The following is a 22,709-nucleotide window of genomic DNA, read 5'->3' as shown; positions in this document are numbered from 1 at the left end:
GAGCACCTACTTCCTGATTCAGAGATGACTGTCTTTTTGATGTGTCCTCACGTGCAGGAAGGGGTAAGGGATCTCTCTGGAACCTCTTTAATAAGGGCACTAATCCCATTTGTGAGGGCTCTATTCTTATGACCTAATCATACCTCCCAAAGGCCCCATCTACAAATACCATCACTTTGAGAGTTAAGACTTCAACATATGAATTTCAAGAGGGAAACAAACATTCAGATCATAGCACCCCCTTACCTCATCTACTCTATCCTTTAGTCTCTATACTCCAATCACACTGACATCCTTTCAGTTTTATTGAATGCGCCAAGCATTTTCTCTTCTCAGGGAATGTGTGTATGCTGTCACCTTGGCTTAAAGTAGTCTTCCCCTCCAACTCTGTCTGGCTAGCTTCTCATTGCTCATATCTTGGATTCAATTTCACTTCTCAAACAAGATACTCCCTAACTATCCAAGAAGGCCAAAATAGGTCTTCTCCCTTATTATAACAGCACTTGTGCTTTCCATCCACAGCATCTGCAATAATTTGTAATAATTTATTTACTTGCTTCATCTTTTAATATCTCTCTTATGAACTAACTGTAAACTCCACAAGGTAGGTACCATGACTGTTCTGTCCACAAGTTTCTCTATTTAGTCCCTAGCATAAAAATCACTGAAACACATTACGTACTCATTAAAATATTTGAATGAACAACTGACCAATAATATGATTATATAAATAAAAATAATTTGCTTGAAAAAGGGTAAAACGAATGGTCATGTATTATAAATGACCATTCATAATAAAAGTACCTTCAATAAATGTTAAATGAATAGTTAAAAGAGAGTGCTTACATATGCCAGACACTATTATAAAAGCTTTACATATATTAATGCATTTAATCCCCATGAGTAATATCACTGCTGGTGATGATAGTAAGTAATGATAGTAAGTACTATCACTATACCCATTTTACAGAAAAGTCAAGTAAGTTTCCTAAGTTATACAATTAGAAAGTTCTGGAGCTGAAATTTGAACCCCACCAGTCTGGTTCTAGAAGTTACATTTTTATCTCTGTTACATAAGTCACGAGAATTCAAAATACTTAACTACATTATTAATTAGCATTCAAAAATCATAATTTTATTTTAGGGGAAATCATAATTTCATAATCAAATTATGATTTCCCCTAAAATAAAATTATGATTTTTGAATGCTAATTCAAAACCCAGATTCTACCCTGTTTCCTTTGTATGTAGGAATCAGGTAATTAGGGGGTCCGTTGTGGCAGAAATCCAACATCAGAGAACTAGTAATGGGCTATATCTGCATTCCAAATGAGGGTTTGGGCTGGGCGTGGTGGTTCACGCCTGTAATCCCAGCACTATGGGAGGCTGAGGCAGGTGGACCACCTAAGGTCAGGAGTTTGAGACCAGCTTGGCTAATATGCTGAAAATGCATCTCTACTAAAAATATAAAAATTAGCTGGTTGCAGTAGCATGTGCCTGTAGTCCTAGCTACTTGGGTGGCTGAGGCAGGAGAATCGCTTGAACTGGGGAAGCGGAGGCTGCAGTGAGCAGAGACGGTGCTACTGCCTTCCAAACTTGGTGACAGAGTAAGACTCCATCTCAAAAAACAAAAAACAAAAAACAGAAAAAAAAGAAAAGAAAAAAAAAGAAAACGAGGGTTTGGGGAACGGCAGAGAATACGTTGAGTTTCTAATCTTGAGTTGGGTCATAGGAGGCAAATAATCTACATAAAAGCCTTTGAAGTCATTCATATAGTCTTCTTTATGTAATAATCGAAAAAAGTTTTCTCAGAATGACGAAGAAGGTATGTATGTGTGCTGGCAGTGAGGGAGAGAGACTAGCAATAAAATCAGATGTGCCTGATGAAGAGAAGCAGGTAGTGCAAGGAAGTCTAAACGACACATCCAAGTAAATTTCGCACAGATGGAAGAGTCAACTGTGGGAACTTTAAGAAGTGCTAAAACTTCAAATAATGTAGTTCAAAGAAAAGTGACTTAGTAGAAGACAGCACACTTAGCAATATGAGCTGTTCCTCGCACTTCATTAATGATCACTAAAGCTACAAAATCACATGACCGGATTTCTTATAAAAAACAGATAGGTAAGTTGTGCTTTAAGGTTAAGTCGAATTTGGAATAAAAACAACATGGACAGTACAAATTTAGAAGTAGGCAGATAAAAATTATAGGGGACTAAGGTGCCAAAACTATAGAGTGGACTCTAATCTTCCCCCAAACTCTAGAAATTGAGTCAAACAAGTTAACTATATTTCACGGAGAAGGAAACTTTCCAACGAATACCTGGATTATGTCTCCAAAATGTAAGATGAGATCTTTGCAATAATTAAGGTTACTTTTGCCATTGGTTTTCTGTTTAATAAGAGGTAAACTTAGTCAATTATGCAAATAATTCCATTTCCATATTATTACTAAGTAAAAACTGAAAATAATCATATATTATTCTCAGAATAAATAGCTATATTACATAATAATATATATAATATGAATACCTACATGGTTGTATATGTATATACATTTTAAGAACTGTACGAATTGGGAAAATCACTAGAAAATACAAAACTGCCAATGTCATTGAAAAAAAGTTGGAAATTGGGCTCAGAAACTGTTACAAGAAGCGTAGTCCTAAGGGAAGAAAATTATCAAACATCGAGACAAGGAATGAACTGCTAAAGGGGAAAACTGAAATTATGTGAATTTGATTACTTATTTAAAGATAAGGAAAGATCAATTTCATAAAAGAGAGAGTAAAGAATACTAACTTTGATGTGCACTGGTACGGAGAAAGGAGGTCCTAGGCCATGACTTCACAGTTAGGAACCTGTGCAATGTGATTACTTGTATGACTCAGGCAGAAATGGGGAGTACATGATTATGATGCTGGAAAAAATGACAGGGAGAAAAAAGCAAAAGAATCGGAAGAATATTCCACTACTAACCTGGTTTAGTTTCTTCCAGAGATTGAGGACAGGAGAAAGTTCATTAGACCAGATTTCTCTATCAAATTTGGAACCAGCTGTTATGGATCTGCCCAAAATCCTCAACTGTGAAATAACCTGAATGAAGAAAATAATAAGTATCAACAAATAATAATTTCAGTCGAACAGGAAGAAAGAGCATAGGTACAAAAACAGACATATTTTGTTTTATAAAAATAGAGAGAAAAAATGTTGTCAACAGTTTATAATCATATTATCTTTCTTCAACTCGCTTAATATTTTACTGTTTAAGCAGTTTAAAAAAATAAAAGAACTTAAAGCTGGAGAAAAACGATTTTAAAATTACATACTGTAATGGCTTGTATTTGAAAGATGCTTCATTTGTTGTTATTTGGATTTTTTTGAGACAGGGTCTCACTCAGTCACCGAGGCCAGAGTACAATGGCGCAATTCATAGCTCACTGCAGCTTCAAATCCCTGGGCTCCAGCGATCCTCCCATCTCAGTCTCCCTACTAGCTGGGATTACAGGTGTGTGCCACCATGCCTAGCTAATTTTATTTTTGGTAGAGACTATGTCTCAGTATGTCGTCCAGGATAGTCTTGAACTCCTGGGTTCAAGCAATCCTCCTACTTCAGCCTTCCAAAATGCTGGGATTATAGGCATGAGCCACCAGTCCTGGCCTAAAGCTGCCTCTTTACCCAGAAAGCTCTAATTGCCCATAATTAATAACCACTTGGTGTCTCTATTTGTTCATTTCTGAAATCTGGAATTGTTTTGATTTAAATTTCATAATCTCAAAATGCTGACAAAGATAGTTTCCTTAAAAATATGAAATGAATGGAAAAACAATAGCATAATAAACCGTATAAAATGGTAAAGCAATAATTACTGGTTGATAAATTATTTGTAAATGTTTTAATGCTCTACATTAACTTTAAGTTGTAATTTCAATGTTTCCTCTACATACAAGGCCCCAGTGAAAAAAGAATGGGTCAATCAATTCAAACAAGGCAAGGTAAGTATTCCCTATTTAGGGCTTTCAATTCTATAATGTCCTTATTACCAGTTTCGTTATCACTATTCTCACCAAAATCAATTCACTCACTTTTTTTCTAAAATAATACTGAATGATTCCCATTTTAAGAACATTAATGAACCTTATTAATCATTTGTTAATGATCCAGAATATTACTAACTATGCTAAATATTAGGCTACAGATATTGTGATATATGTGTGTTTATATATATAAAAATCAATGATGTATATACTGTTTTTCATATTATACCTAAATATTAAGATTGTTTTATCTCATTGTTCGTCTAAAACAAACAAAATAAATCCAAAAAACCAGATATGTCTTCCTAAGTCAGTATTTTAAACTTCAACATTTATAGCATGTTGACTACTTCTGTTTTCACTTTGGGAGAAATGTGATTTGTTTTTCCTTTTGTAACATATTGAACTATATTTCATATTTCGTTAGACTCTTACATTAGTAAAGTTCATAATAAAATTAAGGCCATAAATCTTTCAGAATGAATGTACAACTTAACTGTTAAACATCAATAATCATGCTGTTAAACTCAAGTTACTTCCAGAGTGTTTCACTGATTCTTAAAAACCTGTGATTCAGTGTTTGATTTTTTTTTTTTTTTTTTGGTTTTCTGATAAATTATTTTCATTTGCTCTAGCTGAACCATAAAATAGCACCTAATTTATCAGCTTTGCTACACCACAAAACACAACTAGTTGGTAGTCAGAAGAAGTACTATTGTAACTCAAGTTTTGCTATTACTTATTTGTGTTTTAAATTTGTCAAACATGACAGAAAACAAATAAGAATGCAAAGAGATGTCTAAAGGAAAAAGAGTGCAAATTTTTTTATGCATGATGTTAAGACCTGTTTTAAGAATAAAATGTACACCAACCAAAAAAAGACGTCTTCTGTCCAAGAAAAATAACATGTGAGGATTTCTTTTTAGATAATACTATCATATTATAATTTTTAAATAACAGGCAGTAATAAGAAAGGGAGTTCAAACGTCTAATAACATTTTTATTAACAAAGACAGGGCTATAACTTGTATCAATGAACTATCTGTTTTTACAAAATCTAACACATATACTTTTTTATAAAGCATAGATAATAAAATACCTATTTTTCATATTTTAAACCAGTTAAATATAATTTTTTCATCATACTACTTTAAAATGGTATCAAAAGGGATAAAATTTCATTCATTAACAACATATTTACATCAATTCTTCCACTTTCTACCCATAATTAACAGCATGAATTATGCCACTGGCATGCTTTGGGCGATCTGTAAGAATTGTAAAGGAGCCAGGCACAGTGGTTCACACCTGCAATGCTAGCAACTCAGGAGCCTGAGGTGGGGGGATCACTTGAGGCTAAGAGTTTGAGACTAACCTGGGCAACATATTGGGACCTCTTCTCTTAAAAAATTTTAAAAACACATTAGCCAGGTATGGTGGTATGCACCTGTAACTACTGAGGAGGCTGACCTAGAAAGACTGCTTGAGCCCAGGAATTCCAAGCTGCAGTGTGCTACCATCATGCCACTGTAACTCAAGTCTACATGACAAAGCAAGACCCCATCTCTAAAAAATAAAACATTCAGAAAATAATATTTCAAAATGAAGAAATTATAGGAAAACCACAGAAGATTTTGCCACTCCTACTTCACCTGTTGTCATTTCAAAGACCAGTGAGAGGCATTTCAGGAACACCTACCTTTTCTGAGCAATTGGTATGTTTTGTTGTAAGACACTAAATTTTATATATAATTGTATTTTCCATTGGATATCATGAAGCACCCCAAATGATTTTTGATCAAACAATACCAACTTTATAGAAAGTACAACCTTTTTTGTTTGTTTTGTCTTGTTTGGCATAAACTGTTTCCTTAGTTTTATTTTATTTTCCCATGCTAATTTTCTCTTACACTAATTTCCTCAACTACTGATTTTATACTAGTAGATTATTTACATTTTTGTTAGCCACTGACAGTAATTCTTCTTTGGAATAAGAAGGAATATAAACACTAATTCTCATTTTATAGATGTCAAAGAAATTAAATAATTTACATTTTTGTTACAGGGAATACACAGACTAGATTTCTGGAGAAAATTTTATGATAAAGCACATTTCAAAATTAAGAATAAGCAAGAACATCAACAAAATGACTTAAAATTTATGACAGAATTGTCAAAGAAAATAATGAAAATCTTAAAGGCTAAAGCCAAAAAGGAGAAAAAATACAAAGACACAAAATAATAAATAAGATTTTTTAAACATGGAGAAGAAAATAAAAAGGCTTAATATATGCCTACTCAGCGTTATTACTATATGAAGAGCTAATAAAAGGAGACAGAGGCAATTTTTAAAAAGAAACTTTATGTGAATTTTCCAGAACTAGTGAAAGACAATACTTCTCATATTCAGAAAAGTCAAAGAATCCCAACCAGAATAAATAAAATCAGCTGGTACTGCCCAATGTAACTGTAGAACATTGAGAAAAAAAAAAAAAGATACTACAAGAAGCTAGAAAGAAATAATAGATTATTCCAAACAAATACTTCCCAACTGCAACAACAGAAGACAAAACATGTTGACAAAAAGACTGTCAACCTAGAATTGTTACAAATTTAGCAAAATTATTTTTTGAGAAAATATAAAATATGAGTATTTTGAGACAAAACTGAGAGTGCAGCTTCACTATTTAAACCATGGACACTAGCTAGAAGGAAATCATCAAAAAAAAGAGAGTCTAATAAGTAAAAAGGAATAGTAAGCAAAGAAAATGTTTAAGAAATTTATAAATCTATTGAAGTATGATCCCAATATACAACAGAAATAAAACACTGAAAAATAATCATATTTAAGTTGGGATAAAGTGAGCAGAGTTAAAGCATTCTAAATCATCGTATTGTATGGAAGGATGGTACATTAAAATTTAGTATAACCATTGAGGAAAAAAATAAGTATAGAATAAATTTTCCAAAATAGAAAAAAAAAAAACAGAATTTCTTTTAAAAAGGGAAAATGAATCTAAAAGAATGCAAACAAGGGTACAGTAGAAGGCCCTTGGTCACAAAAAACAGCAGGCCAAACAGGAGTTTTTTTTTTTTTTTTTTTTGAGACGGAGCCTGGCTGTGTTGCCAGGCTCGAGTGCAGTGGTGCTATCTCAGCTCACCGCAACCTCCAGCTCCCTGGTTCAAGCGATTCTGCTGCCTCAGCCTCCCGAGTAGCTGGGATTACAGTCACGCATCACCACGCTGCCAATTTTTGTATTTTTAGTAGAGACAGAGTTTCCCCACGTTGGCCAGGATGGTCTCGGTCTCCTGACCTCGCGATCTGCCAGCCTCGGCCTCCCAAAGTGCTGGGATTACAGGCGTGAGCCACCACACCTGGCCCGAAGAGGAGTTTTTTAAAAAATGATATTAATGAATCCAAATAAATCAATAATTGCAGTAATTTATTACTTTAAAACAATTGCTAAACATTACTTAAAAACAACTAAAAATATGTTTATATGTTAATGGTTAAACATTATGTATATATATTTAAAAGTGGGTACCTAAAACATAAGGACATTCGAAGTTAAAAGGTAATAGATTTCAAAGTTAAAAGGTAACCCTTTTTTAGTAAACCTCAAGAAAATTTAAAGCAAAAAGTATTACAAGGGATAAAAGCATCACTATCTATTGACATAATTCTAAGTATCTTTGTGTATATATATATACACACACACACACACAGATAGATACTTTGTCATTAAAAGTAATGGCAAAAACTGCAATTACTTTTGCACAACCTAATACTTAAAAACACAGATGTTGTAGATAATAAAATTACCAGAAGATACAGAGAAATAGAAATCTAGCATTATGTAGGACACTTAACGTGGGTTTCTCAGCAATTGGTAGATCACATACGGAACACATATGGAAAATTTGAACACAATCAACAAGCATGACCAAAGGACATATAATACACCCAATATCTGGAGAACAAACCATCATTTTTTTAAAAAAAAACTTAAGTTTCGAATACATGTGCAGAACGTGCAGGTTTGTTACATAGGAAAATGTATGCCATGGTAGTTTGCTGCAGCTATCAACCCATTCATTACCTAGGTATTAAGCCCGGATGCATTAGCCATTTATCCTGATGCCCACACCCTGACAGGCCCTGTGTGTGTTGTTCCTCTCCCTATGTCCATGTGTTCTCATTGATCAACTCCCACTTATGAAGGAGAACATATGGTATTTGGTTCTCTGTTCCTGTGTTAGTTTGCTGAGGATGATGACTTCTAGTTTCATCCATGTCCCTGCAAAGGACATGATCTCATTTCTTTTTATGGCTGTATAGTATTCCATGGTGTATATGTACCACATTTTCTTTATTCAGTCTATCATTGATGGGTATTGGGTTGATTCCATGTTTCCGCTATTGTGAACAGTGCTACAATAATTATCTGCATGCATGTATCTTTATAATGGAATGATTTATTATCCTTTGGGTATATACCCAGTAATGGGATTGCTGGGTCGAATGATATTTCTGGTCCTAGATCTTTGAGGAATCGCCACACTGTCTTCCACAATGGTAAAACTAATTTACATTTTCACCAACAGTGTAAAAGCAAGAACATTCTTTCAAGCACACAGAGAACATTTAAGAACATCAGCCACATATTAGACCATAAAGCTAGTCTTAGCAAATTTAAGAGTTGATATCACACAGATCATATCTGGCAACAGTGTAATTGTTAGAAATTGGTAAAATGTTACCAAAATTACCCCCCTACACTTGGAAATACAAAACACATTTCTAAATAACTCAAGGTCAAGTAAGTAATTTTAATAAAATTTTAAAATACTGTGTTCATGAAAAAACCACATATCAAAATTTATACAATAGTGAATGGGCAGTTAATGAGATTCTGGAGGAAAATTATAGTAGCAAATCTTATGTTAAAAAGAAGCAATGCTAAAAATTGAGTAAAATGTATAAATTACACAGTTAAGAATATAGATGAAAGTTATCTATAACAATAAGGGCAAACAAAATTTAAATAGAAAACAGATACAAAAGAGATCAGAGGTTTTAAAAAGCCAAAAGTTGGTTCACTGAAAACACTAATAAGAGACTTCTTACCAGATTGAATGGTAGATAGCTACTGGTAAAATTAAAAATGGAAAAATTTTATTTTAAAATTCTACTTTTAAAGGAAATTACAGATACAGAAAATACTAAAAGATGCCATGAGATTATTTTAAACTTTATACCATAAAAAGTTGCAAATTTGGCTAATAGAGAAATTCTTAGGAATACGCAAATTAATAAAACAATCTCAAGAATGGTGGAGTTTCTCTAAGTGGGGCTAGAGTTGGTCAAAAAATTAAATTAGAAGTTAAAAATACTATCTCAAAGTAAATCTCAGGCACCAATAGTTTATATGTAAGTTATATTAGCATTCTTTAAAACAAATACTTTTTGCACTTACTTTTTCAGAGATTAGAAATATGAGGCAACATTTTCCAAATAATGTTATAAAGGCTAGTAAAAATTTAATACCAAAGAAAATGTAAATTCAAAGACCAGTCTTACTCCTGAACACAGATTCAAGTAAATAAATAAACATCAAACAACATTTTAAAAAAGATATACAGGATGACATTGCATATATGGTTCAATCATAGAAACTATAATTCACATAAATTAAGGAGAAGAAAGTATATAATCCTCTCAATATTTAGAGGAAACACAGACAATAAAATTCATCAACATATTCTTAACAAATTACCCCTAGCAAACTTAGCAAAGATTTGGGAGATTGTTATAATAATAGCCTTCGATAAATGATGCATTCCTACAATCACATCCTTTGCAATGCAATGTTCTTCTCCTCCCATTTCAAGACACATCTACTTCTCCACCATCTTGAATCTGGGCTGGATTTGCTTTGATTAACAGAATACAGCAAAAGCAATGTGTAATTTACAAAGCCTAGACTTCAAAAGGACATGCAGTGTACTTTCTGGACTTGAAACCCTGATATACCATCCTAGCATCCTGTAGACAAAAGGCCACATCAAGAACCAAGTCACCCTAGCTAATAGCCAGCACCGTCTACAAACATGAGTAAGACCATTTTGAACCTTCCAGCTCAACTCTCCAAATAAAGTCAACCTTACATGTAAGCTCAAGTGAAACTAAAAAGGAATAATCCAGCCAACCCACAGAATCATTTAAAAATAGAAAACATTATTACTTCAAGTCACTAAGTTTTGAGATAGTTTGCTGTAGAGTGAAGACTAAGAGAAGCACTGGGAATATTAGAAAACATTTTAAATTTATGGACTAAATGTTTGTGTTCCCCCTAAAATCCATCTGTTGAAGCCCTAACTCCCATTATGGCTGTGTTTTGACAAGTGGCCTCTAAGGAGGTAATTAAGGTTAAATGAGGTCATAGGGGTCGGGGCCTGATCTGATAGGATTTGAGTCCCTGGAAGAAGAGACACTGGAGACCTTGCTCATTCTCTCTCTGCGCACATGTACAAATGAAAGGACGCATGAGGACCCAGAAAGAAGACAGCTGTCTACAAGCCTGGAAGAGCAGCCTCACCAGAAACTGAGTATGCTGTACCCTGATTTCAGACTTCTAGCCTCCAAAAGTGTGAGAAAATAAATTTCTGTTGTTTAAGCCACCCAATTTGTGGTATTTTGTTATAGCAGGCCAAGCCAATTAATACAACCTGATAAATGGTATCTATAAAATGAAGCAAATACCATAATAATAAAATGTTAAAAACCATTCCCTTTAAACTCATAGCAAGGTAAGGATGCCAACTCTCACTACGTTTATTCAACACTGCACATAAGGACCAACCTATCCCAAGAAGACAAATAAAGACAAATGTCTAAGAATTATAAAGGAAAAACACTAAATCAGTTTTCTCAGATAATATTATAATTGCAGAAAAAAAATTTAGAATACTTTTATGTTTACAATATGTATCTTCTGTTTTTGAAAGGAATAGAAATTCATTAAACAATATTACATTTTTAAATTTCAGCCCAAATATTCTATTTTAATGATTTTGGGGCCTCAAAAACCCTTGATAGTTTCATGCTCCCTGTGCATGCTTGGCCACGTACAATGATGATGTTTAACTGTGTTACCAAATACATCAAGATGTATCAAACCATATAAAATTTCCCTGCATACATAAAAATGCATACCCCCCCAAAACCATATACTAACATCAGACAGGAGAATACGCAGTGGTTTATCTTTCTAATGTTAACATATGCAGGATAAAGGGGGAGGCGGGAAAACTTTTCTTTGTATTTCTCATGTCTCTAAATATATTTACGCCAGTCACACACAAGACCAAATTGTAATTTATGTTGGTGATGTGTGAGATGAGATTTCACTCAAGATCAAAAGTGAAATGTACAGGCACTCTACCATGTTAAGAACTCACATCATCATTTTTCAAGGTAATATGACATTAAAAGCCTGGATATAAATCTCAGAAGATCCGCTAGTTAGTGCAATTTTAACATAAGCAAATTGAGAATGAACCTGTTATCGAAGGATATTTATTATAAATTCATACCCACACAATGAATATATCAGTTTTCAAATACTGAGCTATATTATTTGGAGTACTAGGCAGAACACTTCATTATAAATCATATATATTCCTATTTTGTGTATAACTGGTTAATACTAAATAAGATCTGGTATTAATTACTAAATTATATGAAATGCTGTATCTGCCTTGAGATGATACTTTGTTGCACTCTGAATAATTAGCAGCTCTAACAATCCTACTTACTAATAGTAAAAATATACTTTTGTTATTTATCAAAATACAAATAAGACACATGGAACATATAAATGCACTATATCATGTGTATACACAACCAAATACGTGTAAGACCTCATCTCTCCTAATACATTCATCTATTTATTTTTTAAAATAATATCTATTATATATCACATTTGAAAACAGTTTTACAGTTAATTAAAAGATTAAACATATGACTGTCACATAATCTAGCCGTTCCACTACTGGGTATTTGGTCAAGGGAAATAAAAGAATATGTTCATATGAAGATATAAAATCAATATTTAAATATACATAGCAGCTTAATGTAGGGGCCTGCATTAATCCACTCTCATGCTGCTACGAAGAAATACCTGAGACCGGGTAATTTACAAAGGAAAGAGATATAATTGACTCACAGTTTTGCATGACTGAGGAGGCCTCAGGAAACTTACAATCATGGTGGAAGGGAAGCAAACATGTCTTTCACATGGAAGAGGAGAGAGAAGTGCAGAGCAATGTAGGGGGAAAGCCCCTCATAAAACCATCAGATCTCGTGAGAACTCACGATCATGAGAACAGCCTGGGGGAAACTGCCTCCCATAATCTAATCACCTCCCATGAGGTCCCTCCCTTCACACATGGGGGATATGGGAACTACAATTCAAGATGAGATTTGGATGAGGGCACAGCCAAACCATATCAGAGCCAAAAACAAACTAGTATCTTCAATGACTGAATGAATAAACAAATTGTGGTATATTCATACAATGGAATACTATTTAGCATTAAAAAGGAAGAGCTCCTAATATATACAACATAGATGAATCTTATGATAATTGTGCTGAGTGAGAAAGAAGCCATAAAGAAAATGGTAAACTATATTGTTCTTTTATATAAAACTCTAGACAATGCAAACTAATCTATACTGATAAAAAAGAAATCAGTGGTTGCCTGGGAATAGGGGAGAAGAAACAGGAGGGAGTGCTAACAGAAAACTTTTGGGGGTAATGGGGATGTTCATTATCTTGATGTGGTGATAGCCTCAAACATATATACATATTTCAAAAATTACCAAAATAGACACTCTAAATATGTGCTGTTTACTGAATGCTAATTAACCTCAATAAAGCTGTAAAAAGTAAAAAAAAGATAATTATTAAAACAACGTTAGGTAGTTTACAGAATTATCAGGAAAGTTAAAAACTGGGCTAGGGCCAGTTAAACACTGCTTATTCTGGTGGAAAAAGGAAAACCTGATAGTGACACTGAACATAGAAGCTATGGTTTTTCCATCACCTTTGCCTTCACTTCTGGATGTTACCAGGAATTATAACTTGCTAATTAGTGTTAAATAACAAACATTTTCATCACCTCGAAAATTATCTCTTGGTTCTTCACAATCCCTCCCCCGTCTAATCTTTCCTCCCCTATCACTATGACTTCCTTTTACTCAGTGTAGGTTAATTTGCCACTGCCTTTCAAGAGAGCAAAGAAACTGCCTCTTTGATTCACTAGTTCCCTGTTAGAAACTGGGGTTGGTGGCTGGCATGACTGTTCTTTAGCTATGAGGGCGACTTGAAAAGTGTTTGCCATTTTCAACATTGCAGTAATAGGGGATGCTACCTCCCACCCAAGACTTTTTTGGAGAAAAGTGCTAATAGCTGTGTAAAAGAAAGTACTAAAAGGTGGGTGACAAGGTCAAGAACATACATGTAAATATACATGACATTTTAAAAACTTTAAATATTAATTTTACTATGAACATTTCCAAAGATACACAAAAATTGATTTTTATTATGAACATTTTCAAAGAAACCCAAAGATACCCATAATGTAGATTCAACAACTGTCAACACTTTCCTGCACTTGCTTCATTCATCTCCCTTTTGTTATTATTCCTTACATGTTTTAAAACACATTCCAGACCACATGTTATTTAACTCCTACATACTCAATATGTATCTCTAAAGAAAAAAAATGATATAACTACTATAATGCCATTACTTCTCCCAAGAAACAAAAAATTAATTGGTATCACATTAATGGCACCCAGCCCATATTTAAATTTCTCTGACAGTCTCAAAATTTGTTTTAATTGAATTGTTTAAATCAGGATTCACAGAAAGGTCATAAATTGTTATGTATTATAAGTCTTATTAATATAGAGAAGTCCTTCTCGCTTGCCTCTTTTGCCTGCCATTAACTTGTTGATTAAACTGAGTTCATTATCTTGCAAACTGTCCCGCATTCTGGTTCCAGTGTTGTCATTTACCTTGTTCTTTTATACCTATGTTTCCTGTTAATGGTAAATTAGTTCTAAAACTTGATTAGGCTCAGGTTTACTCTTTTTGAAAGAATACTTTTGGAAATTGTACTTCATATTTCATCACGTTTGGAGGTGCCTAGTGTCTGAATGCCTCCTCTTTCTGATGCAAAGATTGATCACAGGGTACAGGTGGTGACAGCTTATCCTTCTCTTGCAAACACCCCCGTAAACCTTCCATCTAATGGGTTCAACCTCTGATAATCATTGTCTGAACCAATTATTTTATTAGAGTTTGTGAAATAATGACTTTTCAAATTTCATCATTACTGCCATATTTATTATCTAGAATTATTCAATAAGGAAGAGTTTTATCAACTTTTCTTTCGTTATCTTGAAACATAATTCACAAAGGAAAGATAAGTACATAGTTCTTTCCCTTTAACTGCATTTTCAAAGAGACACTTTTATATCTTACTGAATGATAACCTAATAAATGTTGGAAAATCAAGGCTATGATATTAGTAAATATATTATTTCTACATAAATATCCAAAAGGAAAAATGTAACATCATTACATATTTTACAAAATGAAATAGACTGGTGATATCCTTCAGTCAACTTGCTTTTGTCTAATGGTCTTAGAACTCAAAATATGAAAAGTATTCAAATTCAGATTTGTCTACAATTAGATATCAGAAGTTATTACACTGTGTACAAAGGTACAAATACATTATCTCTTTTTGCTGAGGGTGCTATTGGCTAAGTTGCGGCTAAAAATATGCTCTTGAAATATGGGATAATATATTCAAATAGAGTATATCTGAGAAAAAATGGGAACTTAAGCTTTCCAATTTCAAAAATGAATTTACCAGGAACTTGTGACTTTTCTAATAACTGATGAAAAACCATTTGAGTCAGGATAACCACAGCTGCTGAATATGAGTAACCACAGCTGCTGGGTTCATAAAAGCCATTCGATGCAATGATGCTAAAATTATTACACTAGCAATTAATCTTCAAATCTTTGGCAATAGAAAAGTCATTACATTTTAAGAATAAATATAATAGGTTTTTAAAATTTTGCCATGAAATTGCTATTGAAACTATGAAAAAAATAATAAAGTTCTGGAGTTTCAAAGTATGTTTAGGAGAAAATAAGTGAATATGTAGCTAGCACATAGAAATATGTAGCTCTTATACAAAAACATATATAACTTTTATAGAACTAAAGCTAATCAGAAATTTTATTAATAACAATTGCCTCCCCAAACCTGCTACCATTTTGAGCAACAGCATTAGCTTACTGCAACTGTTTTCTAACATCTCTCTTTGCTTTAAGTCTTACTACCCAGTAGTCTATTCTCTAGAAAACATACTTTGCCAGAGTAATGTAGTTATTTTCATGGCTCACAAGACTTATGACCTAGTCTACCTCCACCCCAGCTACCTCCCATCCTCATGTCCCACCACTCCCCTTCTCCCTCACTGTGCTTAAGCCACATCAGCCTCATTGCTGTTTCTCCAATAGAAAAAGCAGGCATGGCTGAAGAACATATGGAAAGATGCATACTGTCTCCATAGCAATAAAAAATGTGAATCAAGATCACAATGAAGTACCATTTTAACCCACCAGACTGGCAACAATAAAGGCATCCCAAAATACCAAGTACTAGTAGGATTAAAAGAATGAAGATACTACATACTGTTCACACAAGAGTGAATTAGTACAACCAGTAAAAACAATTTGACATAGCAATTCTGTTCCTAAGCATATACTCTAGAGAAACTCTTGAGCTTATGCAGTAGCGAGACATAGCCACAAATGTTCCTAGTAGCATTGTGTCAATAGTCAAAAAAAAAAAAAAAAAAAAAAAAACCCTGGAGTAACATACAATAAGAATAAAGAATGAAACAGCCAAACCAACCACAATAATGAATCTCAGACAGAGGTGAAGGAAGAAAGCTAGTCCTAGGATATCCCTCACAATACTGCTTTATAATGTTCAAAAAATAAGCAAAACAAACTGTGTTTTTAGGCACAAATGCATGTGTGAGAGATTGAAAGAATGCATGCACATAATAGAACTATTAAAAAAATATGTAAAACCACAAAAAGAGTTTTAAACAAAACAGAATGGTGGGTCCTTCAGCAGAATGGGAGGGGGATTGAATAGAAGAAAATCACGTAAGTTGATGCAAGTTATGGTAATATCTTAATTCTTGGGTGAAGTTATTGGTTCGTGGGTTTCATTATATCCTCATGCTTTTAATGTTTTAATTACTTATTAATATATTAATGTTACATATATATATATATATTTTTGAGACGGAGTCTCACTCTGTCACCCAGGCTGGAGTGTAGTGGCACGATCTTGGCTCACTGCAAGTTCTGCCTCCTGGGTTCACACCATTCTCCTGCCTCAGCCTCCCAAGTAGCTGGGACTACAGGCACCCGCCATCACGCCTGGCTAATTTTTTGTATTTTTAATAGAGATGGGGTTTCACTGTGTTAGCCAGAATGGTCTCGATCTCCTGACCTCGTGATCTGCCCACCTTGGCCTCCCAAAGTGCTGGGATTACAGGCGTGAGCCACCACACCTGGCCTATTCTTTTATATATATAATGGTTATATTTTGAAATGATAGTAAAAATTCAAAATCAGAATAAGATAAAAATGTACTAAGAAGTCTTTCAAAAACAAAGCAGGTTAAGGAGAATAAGTGCAACTAAGTGTTGGGGGAGGTTGCTATATTATATAAACGCTCAAAAAAGGTCTGTTTGATAAGGTAACATTCAGAGACCAGAGGGAGTAATAGACTAAGCCATTCAGGTATCTAGGGTATGAATGTTCCAGACAAAAGGAACAGAAGGTATGAAGGCTCTAAGGCAGAAACCCAAGGGAAGTGTAGCAGGTGTGGCTGCAACAAAGTGAGCAAGAGGAAGATCAGAGGACAAAGGCAATAAGGGAGCAGAAGGCCTAAGGATGGAGGATCTCATGTCTCTATAATGAATGCATTTATTCTGAATTAGATGGGAAGTGACTGGAGGAAAAACAACTATTTCTTTTACCATCTATAGAATACGAAAATGTCTATCCTATTATTAGAATCTTATTTCATGGATAGAGTTGCACCGGTTTAAGATTATAAGGAAGTCAGCCCAGAGACTCAGTCTTATTTGCCTCTATCAAAAATCTCTACAGAAAGATTTTGTGTTTATGTAAATGCTGATTCAAATGACTTTTAAAACATTTTTCTGGGTTACATAGGGTACTGACAAGATGCACAAAAGTCAAAAGGGTCTGCACCAAAGTTTCACAGTGTTTATCTCAGATTGCTCCAGAAATTCATTGACTCCTAAAAGTGACGGAGTAGTTTTGCTGAAGACTATTCTAAGAACTATACTTAATCATTTCCCCAAATTTATTAATTCCATAAATCACAGCTAGAAATTGTTGAAGTGTACAGTCTTAAGTAAGATATGGAATAATATGACACTTTTTTCTTATAGCCATGAAACCAAATCACAAACTCAATATAGAAAAAGCACTTTTTGGGGAGATTTGTTCATCTAAATGGAAGCACAAAACTGGCAGTTACCAAATTCCAGAAACTCCTAAGTTCAAAACACTCATCTGAAGAAAACAAAGTTTTATTTTATTTTATTTTATTTTATTTTATTTTATTGACAAGGTCTTGGTCTGTTGCCTGGACAGGAATGCAGGGGCATTGTGTCCGGAGTTGATTCTGGAAATGATGCTTTTTGTCCTCACTTCTCGTCATATAAATAGGAAGGATATCATTTCTGAGGCTCCCCACATCCTAGCTTTGGGAATAGCTTTTGTTAGGCCTGCCTGCATGAGGAAGGATCCTAAAATTCCAGATAGTCTCTGCCCCCAATGGGGCTTTGGGCAAAAATTATGTCTTTCTGATTGGTGACCCCAGGTACCTAAAGAAAGGGACAGAGTCCTGAAATTTATATTAGAAATAATTCTTATAGGAGAAACTTAAAAAGCACCAGAGACAGGGAATGGTTTTTAGAAGTGGGACTAGCCTCAGAGAAGAGAGGTGGGAGGAAGTTTGTCTGACAGGCATTAGGACCCAGGAGGTAAGGGTCAGAATAGATAGGATAGATGGGCGAGTCACGCTTGGTCAATGTAACTTTGAGAGCTCTGCTCATGGCTACAGGGTCAACAAACTTTTTGTTGGGACCCTGGAGCTAAGTGGCTTTCCTCTCTGTCGACCCTTGGCTCAGCCCTTAAGTACAGGAAAAGCCAGAAGCTGGTTCCAGGCAAACCAACACTCCCAACTCCAACAGTCAGGGGTTATTAGAGAGCCTTTTCCCAGAAAGCCTGACACCCATGTTTTTAGTCCAGTGGCCGCGCTAGTCGCTTTTAACTGGCCGACAGGTGCCTGGTGTTTAGCCCCCGAATTGTAAGGAAAAACAGAACAGAATAGCAAGCGAAAGGGGTCCGATGGTATTTACTGCTTGGCAATATCCCAGACAAGCCCCCAAGATGTGTCTGGAGTTGGTTCCTTCTGGTGGGTTCCTGGTCTCACTGACTTCAAGAATCAAGTCGTGGACCTTTGCGGTGTTACAGCTCTTAAACGTGGCGCTGACCCAAAGAGTGAGTAGCAGCAAGATTTATTGTGAAGAGTGAAAGAAGGAAGCTTCCACAGTGTGGAAAGGGACCAGAGAAAGTTGCCACTGCTGGCTGGGTGGCCAGCTTTCATTCCCTCATTTGTCCCCACCCATGTCCTGCTGATTGGTCCATAATACAGAGTGCTGATTGGTCCATTTTACAGGGTGCTGATTGGTCCATTTTACAGGGTGCTGATTGGTCCATTTTAGAGGGTGTGGATTGGTGCATTTTACAAACTTCTAGCTAGCTACAGAGTGCTGATTGGTGCGTTTTTACACAGCACTGATTAGTGCATTTTACAAAACTCTTGTAAGACAGAAAAGTTTTCCAAGTCCCCACTCCACCCAGGAAGTCCAGCTGGCTTCACCTCTCAGCATGATCACGGATCACTTCACCCTCAACCTCCCAGGCTCAAGTGTTCCTCCTACCTCAGTATCCCAAGCACCTGAGACTATAGGCATATGCCACCACACACAGCTTTTTTATTTTTTGTAGAGAAGGGTTTCGCACTATGTTGCCCAGGTTGAAATAAAAATGTTTCAAAGAACTGAATTCCTGGAAATAGCCTACAATAGCAAGAACTGAAATAATTCAAGAAACCTGGGTTATACTGCAGAGCTTATTGTTTACAAGTGTACAACATTAAGAACTCAGTATCTAAATTTGGAATCAATTATTTCTAAAGTTCATTCCAGGAGTACTTTACTAAGTTTTTAAAATTCTGAACCTATAGTCAAATGAGAAATGTGACTCTATTTGGGCCAGATTTTAGAAAAGAATCAGATATACAGATTTGATGACATTTAGGATACCGAAATTAGCAATTCTTTACAGTTTCTTCGAAGTACAGATACTCCTAAAATTAAGGGTGCCTAAGAATTGCCCCAAAAGTTTGTAAAAAAAATAGATTCCTGAGCCCCACTTCAAGATAGTCTAATTTTACAGATGTGGGATAGAACTTAGGAATCTACCTTGTAAACTAACTTCCCAGATAATACTTATATAAGTAGCCAACCACACTACACTAAGAGAAATTGCCCATATTTTAATTTAACTGGAAAGGCAGTTATGACAGCTTAAGGATTACTTTAAATAATCTCAATCTGCAACTGTGGATTTAACAACTGTTAAATTTTAAAAGAGGTGGGAAGAAAAGAAAAAAGCTGTTAAGTGATCTGAGTTTTGCTTTTACAATCTTATGGAAACAAATCTAGGAAAGAGAAATAGAAAGCAAGAGAATTACTTGAATAGTTTAGCACTTATGGATCTCCTGCCAAGATTTTGAATGAATTGATTCCATAAAGAAGTGAAGTATACAGATAGCAGCTGGGTGCTACTGTCAAATTTAACAGCATAGTTATGGGACACAGCAGCTTTCAAAATAATCAAGTAGACAGCCTTGTCACTTCTTTGACTGTATAACTCTGGCTTTAAAAAATGGTTTCACCAATCATGTTAAAGCTTTGTGTTCCTTATTGATTTTATACACTTAATGCCCAAATTCTGCTTATAGTTTTAAATCTCTAACCTTTGTAACTATTATGAGCTTTCTTAATCATTCATATGGTCATACTGACTTGCTTTAAAACTATAATTTGTTTTTTATGCCATTACTTTGTTTGTTCTTGGCAGAGTGAAGCAACTACCTCACCTCCACCAGTATCAATGGCCAGTGCAGCTATTACATTTTGAAATTGCTGGCCAGACAGTAGTTATGAGAGTTGTACTAAAACACAGCCTCAGAATTCAAGAGTTTAATATACTATCATGAGTTTCAGATATCCAGGTACCAAGGTATTAAGATAAGCAATGAACATAAATTCTACTTAGTCTTTAAATCAATATTTACCATAAAATGTGACAGGACTTTAAATAATACTGAAGAAGTGAACAACTTCATTAAATACCAAATTACCTAATTATTTTTATCCAATATTTTACTTGCACATAAATACTTTAGCAATAAAGTTTACTGCTGTGAAGAATTACTGAGGATAGAAGCTAAAGATAAGGCTTCATAGGCAGATGACGTAAATGCAAAATATTGATTTTAATGTCAAGATTTTCTTAACGTCAAAATGTCAAATTTTATTCAGGCTTCCCTATCTGTAGAAGGCAAAAAAAAAAAAAAGAAAAAGAAAAAGAAAAAAAAATACATTTGTAATTAAGATCTGACTTTAGACAAGGACAAAACAAGACGACCAAACAGAACCCTCCAGTAATCATGCCCCATGCAGGAACACCAAATTAAACAACTATCAACACAAGCAAACACTATTATAAAAACAAAAAAATCAGGTGTGCAATCACAGTATCTAACTTTAATAACAAAGGGAGAGGCATTTAAAAGGGTAGGAAGGATAACCTAGGTAACCTTGCATTATCTACAACATCCCTCCCCCAAACCCAGGGGGCATAGCACTGATAATCTATGTGTTTGGAAGAGGGAGAGTGAAGTGAGTGTGGGATGCTGCAGTGGAACTCAGTACTGCCCTATCACAATGGAATACAACACTAGGCAGAATTCTGCCAGTGCTCATAGAGGAGGCATACAGACCATCCCTGGGCCAGAGGGAAGGCCTCTATCATCAGAAAGAGAAAGCCAAGTCTCAGCCTACTTCAACATCTGCAGAATAAAGTGGCCTGGGCCTCTAATAAATTTGAGGGGCAGTTGGGCCAGAGCAACTATAGTACTTGCGCAAGCCCCAGTGCTGCACTGGCATCAGAGACAGGGCTTGGAGTGCAATCCAGCATGACGCTGGCTCCAGTGATGGCCTCGCCCCCAACTCCAGGCAATGCAATGCAGAGACTCTTTCCACTTGTGGGAAAGAGGGGAAAGAATACAGAAGACTTTGTCTTGCAACTGAATACAAGCTCAGCCACAGGAAAACACAAAAACCCAAACACAAATAGAATCCTAAAGCCTTCAATTGCAGGTCTTTGCTCTTGAATGGTGTTTCTTGACCCACCCAGGGCCAGAAGGGAAGCTACAACTCTGGTGGGATAAACTGACTCCTAGCAGAACTCACCACTTGATAAGTGGCCTCCAGCCTTGAATAAACACGTCAGTAGCAGCCACATGGTGTTGGCCATGGGCCTTGGGTGACCCCTGGTGGAAGCTGCACTGATCTGGGAGGCCTCTGGCTTTCATGGTGTTCTAATGCAGTCAACTGTGCCCAGCACAGGAGTGCAGGTATCACCCCTCACCCAACTCAAGGCAGCCAAGCATAAAGACCCCTTCCACTTGGGGGAAAGAGTGGGAAGAGCAAGAGACTCTGCCTGGGAACACAAGGAATTCTGCCTCACCTTGCCCAACTCCACCAAGGCTATATATCTAGGGGTCGGTAGGGGTCACAGCATACCTGGGTTAGGGCACCTGGTAAATGGTTGTAGTAGCTACAGGCTTTGGTAACAACACTCAATTATATTTGAAATCTTCAAAGCCCACTCAAGAAGGACAGGTACAAACAAGGCCATAACACAAAGATGGAAATAAATATCTAACACTTCAATGCCCAGACAATGATGAATGTCCATAAGCATCAAGAACAACTAGGAAAACATGACCTCACCAAACACACTAAATAGGGCACCTGTGACCAATCCTGGAGTGATGAAGACATGTGACCTCAGGCAAGAAATTCAAAACAGCTGTCTTCATGAAGCTCAACAAACTTCAGGATAACACAGAGAAGGAATTCTATCAGACAACTTTAAGAAAGAGATTAAAATAATTTTTAAAATAAATAAAATTCCTGGCTAAAAAAATTCAGTTGACAAGCTGAAAAATACATCAGTGTCTAAACAGCAGACGTGATGAAGCAGAAGAAGAATGGTGAGCTTGAAAAGAGGCTATACGAAAATACACAGAGAAATTGAAGAGTACACAAAAACATGGAAAGATATCTTATGTGCATGGCTTGAAAGAATTAATATCGTAAAAATGACCATAT

General features: G+C 35.4%; 1 protein-coding gene across 4 annotated transcripts in view; it reads right to left on the bottom strand.

The window, feature by feature from the left end:
* Window positions 1-22,709, bottom strand: part of LOC105493700 (dynein cytoplasmic 2 heavy chain 1) — a 361,100-nt gene that overhangs the window by 105,067 nt on the left and 233,324 nt on the right. For all 4 annotated transcript variants that reach the window (XR_011611022.1, XM_011761557.3, XM_011761558.3 and 1 more), the window contains one exon: window positions 2,978-3,094. Coding sequence is in view for 3 of the 4 variants with exons in the window: in XM_011761557.3 (XP_011759859.2) it covers window positions 2,978-3,094 (117 nt within the window). In the remaining variant the exon portion in view is untranslated. The remainder of the gene's footprint in view (window positions 1-2,977; window positions 3,095-22,709) is intronic.

Source organism: Macaca nemestrina, chromosome 12 (genome assembly GCF_043159975.1).
Source record: "Macaca nemestrina isolate mMacNem1 chromosome 12, mMacNem.hap1, whole genome shotgun sequence".
In the NCBI taxonomy this organism is placed as follows: Eukaryota; Metazoa; Chordata; class Mammalia; order Primates; family Cercopithecidae; genus Macaca; species Macaca nemestrina.
This window is presented reverse-complemented; position numbering and strand designations above follow the sequence as displayed.